This window comes from Enoplosus armatus, chromosome 13 (genome assembly GCF_043641665.1).
Source record: "Enoplosus armatus isolate fEnoArm2 chromosome 13, fEnoArm2.hap1, whole genome shotgun sequence".
Lineage (NCBI taxonomy): Eukaryota > Metazoa > Chordata > Actinopteri > Centrarchiformes > Enoplosidae > Enoplosus > Enoplosus armatus.
This window is the reverse complement of record NC_092192.1, coordinates 19,252,629-19,262,757: the sequence shown is the minus strand read 5'-3', so window position 1 is coordinate 19,262,757 and position 10,129 is coordinate 19,252,629. Positions and strand designations below refer to the sequence as shown.

The 10,129-nt window shown below is 40.9% G+C and overlaps 1 protein-coding gene across 1 annotated transcript; it reads left to right on the top strand.

Moving 5' to 3' along the window:
- The first annotated feature begins 239 nt into the window (after positions 1-239).
- On the top strand, positions 240-8,731 carry gusb (glucuronidase, beta). The gene is made up of 12 exons (XM_070917489.1): positions 240-455; positions 1,076-1,261; positions 1,391-1,572; positions 2,151-2,293; positions 2,485-2,672; positions 3,206-3,343; positions 3,510-3,688; positions 4,030-4,176; positions 4,761-4,845; positions 6,226-6,402; positions 6,576-6,711; positions 7,805-8,731. The coding sequence occupies exons 1-12, from the start codon at positions 240-242 to the stop codon at positions 7,954-7,956; spliced, it is 1,929 nt and encodes a 642-aa protein (XP_070773590.1). The 3' UTR covers positions 7,957-8,731.
- The last annotated feature ends 1,398 nt before the right edge of the window (positions 8,732-10,129 follow it).

The following is a 10,129-nucleotide window of genomic DNA, read 5'->3' as shown; positions in this document are numbered from 1 at the left end:
ATAAAACACACAATAAACAAATGATTGGATCGGGTATAATTATGTCATTATGTCACTTTTTTGTTTGTCTTTTTAATGATAACGTGTAGCCATGTTGAGTTCACCGCCTAATCGAGAAATGTCCGACAGTAAGCGAAGGCAGCAAATAAAAAGCTGCTCTGCGGTCACGTGACTGCAGAATAAGTAATGTGACTGAATCAGCAGCAAAACCGCGTCGTCACTGACGCGACTTGCTCAGGATGGTGTTACCTGGCGGGCTCGCGGTTCTCCGGGCCCTGTGCCTGTTTGCCGTGTTTGACGCGGTGTGTCTGCTGGACTCCGGCATGCTCTTCCCCCGGGAGTCTTCCTCCAGAGAGGTGAAGGAGCTGAACGGGCTGTGGGGCTTCAGGGCTGACAAGTCTCCAAACAGGAACCAGGGCTTCGAGAGGGCATGGTACAAAAGTCGCCTGGCAGAGGTGAGCAGGACAGTAGCTAACAGTGGACAGTACAGTATAAATAAAAACAAAGACTTGATTTAACAGCAACTCTGACAAAATGAAGCAGGTCACTTGTTTGAAAGTTAGAAAAGTTTTTGAAAAGGCCCCTCACCTATATCTATCTATCGACTCTAATCATAGTCACTGGCAGTGATCTGCAAAAGGGTACATTTCAGACTGATACTGTAAATCAGAACCCTGAATAATCATCCAGCCAATACATAGCATACAACAGGTCTGCAGAAACTTACAGCCGAGCATCACGCCACAGAAGATGAAGACTGTGAATTAAGATGATTATTTATCATCATATGACCAACGTAATGTAAGTTTAACACTCTCAAGTTCACATAGCTTATTGAAACATAATTATAATACCACTGGAGAGTGTTCCCAAAGCAAAGTCTACTCTTTCTCCTTCTCAGATTGTGTAATTTTAAAGACGTAAAAGTATCCAGTATATCCCAAAAAAAACAACCATAATAAAATGAAGACAAATACAGTCATTTGTAACTCCCTGTTATCATGTTGTTATTGTTGGTGTTTATTATTACTTATATAAGTAAATATTGTCTATTTTGTTGTCTTATTTTCCCTAGACTGGCCCAGTGATTGACATGCCAGTTCCTGCCAGCTACAATGACATCACCCAGGACCCCACACTGAGGGATTTCATTGGCTGGGTGTGGTATGAGCGAGAGGTGGTGGTGCCCGCCCGCTGGGTCGCTGATGAAGGAACGAGAGTGGTTCTGAGAGTGGGAAGTGCTCACTATTATTCAGTAGTGGTGAGTGTCACAAATACAAAAATAAGTCACCTGCATGACTTATTGCATTTTGGATATATGACACTCACCCCTTGAAACCCACATCTTGTAATAATGCGATCAAGCTCATTTGGAATCATTGTCTTGCAGTGGGTGAACGGGGTGAAAGTGACGGAGCATAAGGGCGGCCATCTTCCTTTTGAGGCTGAGATAGGCAGTTTAATCCGCAAGGACCCAACTATGCCGTGCAGGATCACCATCGCTGTCAACAACACGCTGACTCTGGAGAGTCTTCCTCCAGGAATCGTCCAGTACATGGATGACCGCACCAAGTAACCTCATTGTTTTAGTTTTTTAATGAATACGAAAGCTTAAATTCATTTGTTTGCTCACTTCTCTGAAGCAACGCTTTGATTTGCTCCGATTCACATGTTTAAAATCATTTATAACTTCTTTTATAATGGGAATTAAAGGGCAGATTTTTCAAACCTACAAGTTTTTCAAGCTAATTCAAACGTTAAACAAATCACAAAACTTTCCCTTTCAGTTTTTGAGAAAGTAATAAAGTTAATATCTTGTTTTTACAGATTTTAACGTTAGTGTGCATTGTGCCGTGTTAGAATGGTGACATCCCTTCAACTGCTTTCACCACTTACACCTTAACTGAAGTGATATTTCACCTCATCTTGGTTACTTACACCTCAACTGACTCTTCAACTACTTTTAGGTGCTTTCATTTCAACTCTTGCTGCCATACAAATACATTTGGAAAGCTCCACTTGCGATTTCCAGTGTTTTTAACAGATTTTTTTTCATTCAGAGAATGTAGCCTTTTCTAGTTTGCTGTAGTGTTTGGGTGAGTTTAAAATGTGAGTCAGTGAGATAATGAAGACATGTAATTGCTCAACAGGTATCCTGAAGGCTTTTTTGTGCAAAACATCTACTTTGATTTCTTCAACTATGCTGGTATACATCGTCCTGTCTTGCTGTATACCACTCCTAAGGCTTATGTGGATGACATCACTGTTGTGACTGACTTTGTGGATAACATTGGTAAATGAATACAGTGATACCACTCATTTACACATTTTCAAATAATCATTTGCACCAAAGCATTTGGAAGAGATTAAACTGGCAGTTTACAAAAATCACATGTAGCTTTATTGAGCGAAGAGACGGGTTTCTGATTGTTCATGTCTTTTTTATGTTACGCTGTTCACAGTGTTGTTTCCCCTGTGTTTCAGGTCTAGTCAAATACAAGGTATCAGTCCAAGGTGATGCCACAGCCACCCTGACGGTCACTTTGATAGACAAAGATGGCCACTGTTTGGCCTCCTCCAGCGAGCCATCTGGAGTGCTCAAAGTAGTTGACGTCAAGCTGTGGTGGCCGTATCTGATGCACGAGAATCCAGGTTATCTTTACTCTCTGGAGGTGAGACAACATGTTCACGTACATGTCATGAAATGGGTGTTGGAGATGTGGGATTCCTTTTAGTTCCCACGTGTTGAAGTGAAGGGGAGATCTGTTGAGCTGAAAGTCAGGGTTGTGCCAGAGGGAGGCGTAAATGCAAGGAGTCGTTTGTGATTTGCTAGTTTTAAAGGTTTTCCACCAGGCTGTCAGAGTTGAGGAAACGAGGGGATTTTTGAATCAATAAAGGGAGACATTTTAATGTTGTTGCTTCCTGCTTGTTCTAATGTAATCCAAGACTTATGAGCCGGGTTAGAGTGGATCCATTTAACAAGGTACTGTAATTGGTTTGCCAGATAGTAATGGAGAAGATGAGGTGCATCTAGAGCCGCCCCTACGAGTAATTTCCTGTTAAGTGGAGAGACTGAATTTGGATGTAGATGTGTGATATGATAAAGCAGTAGTGGGTATTCAGCACAATGTCTTCCATTTACAGTGTCTTCTGAAAGAGATGCGAGACATTTTTTTTTTCCTGACTTCTGCACTTTAACATCTAGGTTCGCTTAGTGGCAGCCAATGAGGATGTGTATACTCTACCATTTGGCATCCGCACAGTCAACGTTACCAGCACCCAGTTCCTCATCAACAACAAGCCCTTCTATTTCCATGGAGTCAATAAACACGAGGACGCTGATGTGAGTACCACTAGAGGGAAGCAAAAGCATTATCAAAAGACCCTTTGAAGCAGCATATCTGTCTCAGTCTCATGAGACATTTCTGACAACAAACAGGAAATTTGGTAGAAAAAGTGGATCCAGTTCAATAATCCAGTCCTCCCTACCTCTGTTTACCTTGTTGTAGATTCGAGGTAAAGGCTTGGACTGGCCCCTGATTGTCAAGGACTTTAACTTATTGAAGTGGTTGGGGGCCAACTCGTTCCGCACCAGCCACTACCCCTATGCTGAGGAGATCCTACAGATGTGTGACCGCCATGGCATCGTGGTGATAGACGAGTGCCCGGGGGTGGGCATCAAAGACATGTAAGCGTCACAGCTCACGTCTTCGTGACCTTTGGGTGTGTTTGACGGTTCAGAGTGGTCAACAGGGTGAACAGTGACCTGTTCACCCTGTTGACCACTCAGAAACAGGACAGAGACGGAGGACAGACTTGACAGACGTGTGGCGTCCATCACCACTACTCTTGATAGCCTTGTTAAATTGGAGCAACAAACTTGTCCCTGTCTAACACTGTTACAAGTCAGGTGTGTCCTCCCTGTTCTTGCATGCATATGTTGACGGAGTGTTAGCTTCGTCTCGTGGGCTGGTTTTGAGACAGTAAACCTGAAACATGTCCCCTTTTTTTTGTGCCTTGTCGATGTAGCCGCAGTTTCGGGAACGCCTCCCTGACCCATCACCTGGCTGTCATGGACGAGCTTGTGCGTCGGGACAAGAACCATCCATCTGTGGTCATGTGGTCAGTAGCCAATGAGCCGGCTGCAGAGATGCCTCCGGCTGAATACTATTTCAAGTGAGTACCCGTCAATTTGTTTAGATGTGAAGTACTGAACGGATCCACGCGTCAAATATTCATTCATACACAAACTGACTGATAACCTATCTGCTCCTTCACCTGTATGTCCCTCATCTGTGCCTTGTTGTTGACATTCTTAACTGTATTTGATAGAGATAGATAGAGCTTTAAACTGTCTGTATGTGTGTCAGGCAGTAAGATCATGAAGCTGCCCTGAACAGCAAGAGCTCAGTAGTAGCTTGAGGCTTCAGGAAGACAAACGGGGCAGACAAATTCTCGACTGCCTAACTACCCCACCCATCAAGTCAAGTGTGTGTGTGTGTGTGTGTGTGTGTGTGTGTGTGTGTGTGTGTGTGTGTGTGTGTGTGTGTGTGTGTGTGTGTGTGTGTGTGTGTGTGTGTGTGTGTGTGTGTGTGTGTGTGTGTGTGTGTGTGTGGAACAAAGTGTAACAGACTTAAGCAGTTTCTTCAGATTACACATGTATACAACAGAAGTGTTTTGTGAAATAGTAGTGATTATCTAACATTGTAATCATAACAAACTTGCAGTGTAATCAAGGGTGCTTTTTGTTTGTCTTACAGGACATTGATAAAACATACCAAAGCTCTGGACCCTATCCGGCCCGTCACTTATATCACAGCCAGTAACTATGCCAGGGACAAAGGGGTGAGTTTTTACAGTACTCACTTCAATGTCATCAATATGCCAAAGTGAAAAGCACATTGATTGTTTGTCATATTTATTATTTGAAGCATTAGTTGTAATTATTTTGTACTGATGCAAGTGATGTCAATACCTGATTTCTTTTTTTTTTTTTTTTCTTTTGCAATGTTAAAAGTTTTTGTTGTAGCTTGAAGAGCAATTTAGCACCAACTGAAAATCTTGCTTTTGCTAACTTCTCACCTCGCTGCAGTGATGTAATGTGTACTCCAGAGTGTTTGTGGGATTACATGTGCAACAGAGCACACTTCTGGCCACACCCAACCGCACCCATCAGTTTTCAGAGGTGAAAAACACCAGAAACTTCCAACCAAGGGAGAGAAACAGAACACTGCCTTTCAGTCTGCTGTTACTCCTCAAAACTCATTTAACTAAACTAAAAAAAAGAAAAAAGGTTTGCTGCCTACAAGCAGAACTTGTGAGATACTAACAACTCCCATTTTAAGGTCAGATACTGAAACTTTTAATTTGTTTAGATCAAATATCAAATGCAACATATGCTTGATATTATCATTTTTGATCCTGCTGACATGGCCTGAATTGTGCATCAAGGGACAACAACAAAAACATTTTAAAGCCCTTGAAAAATTGCAATTGAAAAGTATTTTCTGTAACATTAAATATTCATGACTAAATAAGCAACAATCAAAGTTAACCTCTGGGGAAAAAATGCAATAACAGTAAGATTTGATTGACAGATTGCTGGCAACACAAACAAACAACCCCATAACTGTCATCAGCTCCACCCATGTCAAACCAGTGAGAAGGGCACAGACTAAACAACTCAGACAGAAATATAATATGTGAAATGACGGAAACTGTTCAGACTTTGGCAGAATGAGTTAAGTTAAGTGAAGGTATCCTGCTGAGCTTCAGAGGGTCATCTGTTTGAATTCTGAAGCTCGTGTTGGCCCGTTGTTGTTGTTGAGTTGTTGACCTCAGAATTGTTCACATTCCTGTGCTGTGAGGAATCTCTTCCAGGGTGTAGGTAGTTGCTTGAAGGCACTGGTTAGTTTGCAGCCAGCTGTAGCCTGGGTGAATACAGTACCTCTGAATTTAATTTTCAATATTGGAAAAGATGGTAAACGTGGCTACAACATTCATTTTCGTGTTATGGGAATAATGGTTCATATTTTGCCTCATAACAGATAATTACTAGAAAGAGCCTTGCTTGATTATGAATGAATAAATCAATGTACAAAAAGAGGTTGTTATCACAGCCTTTATTTGTTATTTATGTTTGAAAAAAAAAAACTGATCAAACAGAAGGAAAGTCATGGACGTGTATCTCTTCAAGTCACATTCTGTCTTTTCTCTGGTCCCAAGGCTCCCTATGTGGATGTAATCTGCGTGAACAGTTACTTCTCCTGGTACCATGATCCAGGCCACATAGAGGTCATCCCCATCCAGCTCAACACTCAGTTTGAGAACTGGTATGGAAAGTACCAGAAGCCCATCATCCAGAGCGAATATGGAGCAGATGCCGTGCCAGGACTTCACAATGTGAGGATTCACATACACACGCATCAGATTACCCGACTGTAGTGCACCAGCAATGAATTTCCGATTTTGCGAAACCTGTTTCTCCACACGTGTCTTAAGAGATTCTGATTGCAGCACATTTAATGTATTTAATGTTAATGCCCGGGGTAAGAAGCTGTCTTTTCACTCTCCAGGATCCACTTGTGATGTTTACTGAGGAGTACCAGAAGGTGGTCCTGCAGAGCTACCACAGTGTGTTTGACCAGAAAAGGAGTCAGTATGTCATTGGTGAACTCATCTGGAACTTTGCCGACTTCATGACTGCCCAAGGTACTGCAGCTGCAGATCATAAGAACCTGCAGAACCAGAACTGCTGTCACCTCTCCCAGTTTATACACCAGTATGCTGTGTGCTATTTATATTTATTTCCCTACATGACTACAGTACATTGAGGGTTCTGTTATTGCTATAGACAGGGACGTTTTTAGGCAGAGGCAAGCGAGAAGATGAAAAAAGTCACACTGACATTTAATGCGCACAAAACACTGAGACTACAGGCAGAAGGACACTCTTTTAGGGCTGATGCTCGCTGTCAACACCTCACCTCCACCAGGAAGATTCATAATAGATCATGTGCTCAGGTGCACCATCAAGTCTAGTCATGTAATAGTCAGTATGTTTAACAAACGATCATCTACACCCTGAAATTAAAGTAAAGTAAGGTACAGCGAGTACAGGTGCAACAGTTAGTTAGATGGACAGAAAATTAATCCATTCTGATAATCAATTAATGAAAAATGACAAAATTCACTGGTTCTAGCTTCTCAAATGTGGAGGAGGAGGAGATTGTGAAAATGTTTTTTCTAGTTTCTTATGTTACATAACATTTTCCGAACATGACTAAACCAGGATAAGTCATAACGGACTATTGTGCATGTACAGTAAAATTACTAATTGACAGACGATGTTGGCAAGATGAAACGGACCAGAAGTTGAGTGAAGTTGAAAAAAAGTTACATTTAAAATAATAAAAATAAAACCTTATTTATTACAATGAAAAGATCAATACCCCAGAGGTGCCAGTGGACGTCTCGCCAAGGGCAGCAGAATGTCCAGAAACAGCCCTGTCTGTACAAATGGTGTAGAAATGGCCTACAGGAGGTGTGGCCGTGGCACTGATTTCTTTCTCGGCCCCCTTGTCCCTTGGACTGACTAATCAGAACATCAGATGACAGAGCTATTTTTGCCCACTTCTAACTACTTATACCTTTATCTATAGATGTAGCGTTCTTGCTGTTGGCATTTACAAAGCAGTTTACTCAAAAATTTAAAAAAATCAGTCTGCATATTGAACTGACTAAAGGCTTCTGTTTTTGCGCTCTGTGCATGACGAGGTTCTTGTTGATGCCTCTTGTGTCTGCAGGGATCACCCGTGTGGTGGGGAACAAGAAGGGCATTTTCAGCAGGCAGAGGCAACCTAAAGCAGCAGCATTCATCCTGAAGGAGCGGTACTGGAGACTGGCAAATGAAACGGGCAGACTACCTCCTTGGACCAAGTACCCCTGCTCATTCTGACACCCTCCACTTGGCACATGAACCTAGTCCAGGACAGGAAAAATGCTGGTAAAAGTCGGTTTCTTGAACTTCTTTGTGAACAAAAGGTCAAACCACCATGAAACACAATTTAGCTGTGCTATTCCTGTGGTCTGCAATGTCAACCAAACCACTGACGCTGTAATCTGGGGTTTTCCAGCAATCTGGAACATTTTCAGAACATAACATTTTTGTAAAAAAATTAGCCTCTAGTGCCTCAACAAGGGTGCACATTCACATTTAATTATAATTGTGATATGGTTTTCTTTCAGATACACCTGAGTGTAACAATTAACTCAGCTGTGACAAGATATTCTGACAGATTTGTGAGGTGGTGCTTTCCATTAATGTCATAAAAAGGTCGAAAACCAATCAATATCTTCTTCATCAGTGATTAGCTCTGACCTTTCCTCCACATATGATATGAGTACACCTGGCAGAGAAAGCACGTCACATTACAAAGACACAAATAGAAGGGAGTTACCACACCATGCCCTCTTATTTTGTGATGTGATGTATGTATTATGTGTTTGAGGACAGAGTTTCTAAAATGAATGTTTTAGCAGTTTGATGTAACAACTGTGTTGGAGGCATCTGTCATTTCTTTGCATTGTGCAACCAATCTGACTGTATTTTAGCTATTTTCAAGGATACAAATACATGTAATGTTAATGTGAATCACAATGCTGCTTCTAACGTGTTTTATATATGAAAATCAGGATGGGAAAAAACTTATTAAAATAAAATATTAAAGACAAAACATGTACTCTATATGTAAACTGTATTTCTTTTTACCCAACACACACCTAAAGGGTTAAGTGATGTGTTGAATGTTGATGGTGGCATGACAATCAGACTGTCGGTGACGCTGCTCGTACCCTCATCACATGACTGACCTTTGTGTTACAGCTGAACAAATACTGAATATTTACACTCTGCTTTAGATTTCTTTCAAGCATGCACAAGACGTAGACATTTTATAAAATCTATCTCACAACCAAACATATATGAAAAGCAATAAAAACTGCCTTTTGAGGTCCTTTTTTCCCCAAGTATTCATAATGCTTCCTTGGATCTGGTCCAGCTGTAATTGCTGTTTAAACATTAATAGTTGCACAACTAAAGATTAGTGTGTCATTAAACACAATTCTCTTTCAACAACTTAACTTCCAATAAACTGAATCTGTATCAGCACTGATACTGGCCTAAAGGAACGGAGTATCAGCCAGACGTGACTGATCCACATTCAGCCCTTAAGGTTTAGACACATGGCTCGCTCAGCAACTGGAGAGATACTGTATACGTTCACATACTGCTTTTTAATATCCTGTCGTATAAGCTCGGCGTTCGATAGCATTTCCCTGCATCTGCATCCAGTATTGATTTCAGTTACTGAATCTGAACATGTATTAAATCTATCAGCTTTCAGAAAACCATGATGAGAACATGTTAAATGTTAAAATAAGAACTTAAACATAAAGATTGATAATCAAAGTACTAAAATCCAACCATTGCCTGATTTAGGAAAATGACTTTAGCTAAATGCTAACACAAAGAGGACATTTAGTGCTAAAAACACTTCGATAAGATACTCACTTGATTTGTGTAACTCACAGTGCTGAAGCCTGATGAACTTTAGATCAACTTTGGAATTAATTTTTACAAACAGGAGGAGGACTTAGGATTTTGCCCCCCATCACTTCCTCTAGAAGCACATTAGGAGGGGGCCTCTTAACGGGCCAGTATGAACAGGAGGAGGAATGATTACAGCAAACAAAACCTGTTTCAATATTCATCTGGACACCTGACTATTGTTTGTAGTCTGTTAAGACAGACTTGAAACCTATCCGTTAATGTCATAGTAACAAAATCGTATTAAATTAAGCAGTGATCCCCCTTTAGTTTAGTCACTCTTACTATGTGTTTATCATTCAAAGAACTTTTCGTGACAGGTCGTTTCAGAGGGAATGTTTTAATGGTAGATCATTTCCACATGACAATGACACAATTAAAAATGTTCTCGTCAACCTTTTCCACAGTTTTCCCTTAAAGTAAGCTGGATTTAAACAGATTCTTTTTTTTGCACCCTCCTACCATTCATGTAACACTTTTCCATGTAAGAAAATACAGCATTTTAAAACATATTTGGCAATAC

Coding starts and splice junctions, on each gene's coding strand:
- gusb (XM_070917489.1), top strand. CDS start 240: ATGGTGTTACCTGGCGGGCTCGCGGTTCTCCGGGCCCTGTGCCTGTTT. Junction 2,673..3,205: donor GTTATCTTTACTCTCTGGAG/GTGAGACAACAT, acceptor TTTAACATCTAG/GTTCGCTTAGTGGCAGCCAA. Junction 6,403..6,575: donor CCGTGCCAGGACTTCACAAT/GTGAGGATTCAC, acceptor TTCACTCTCCAG/GATCCACTTGTGATGTTTAC.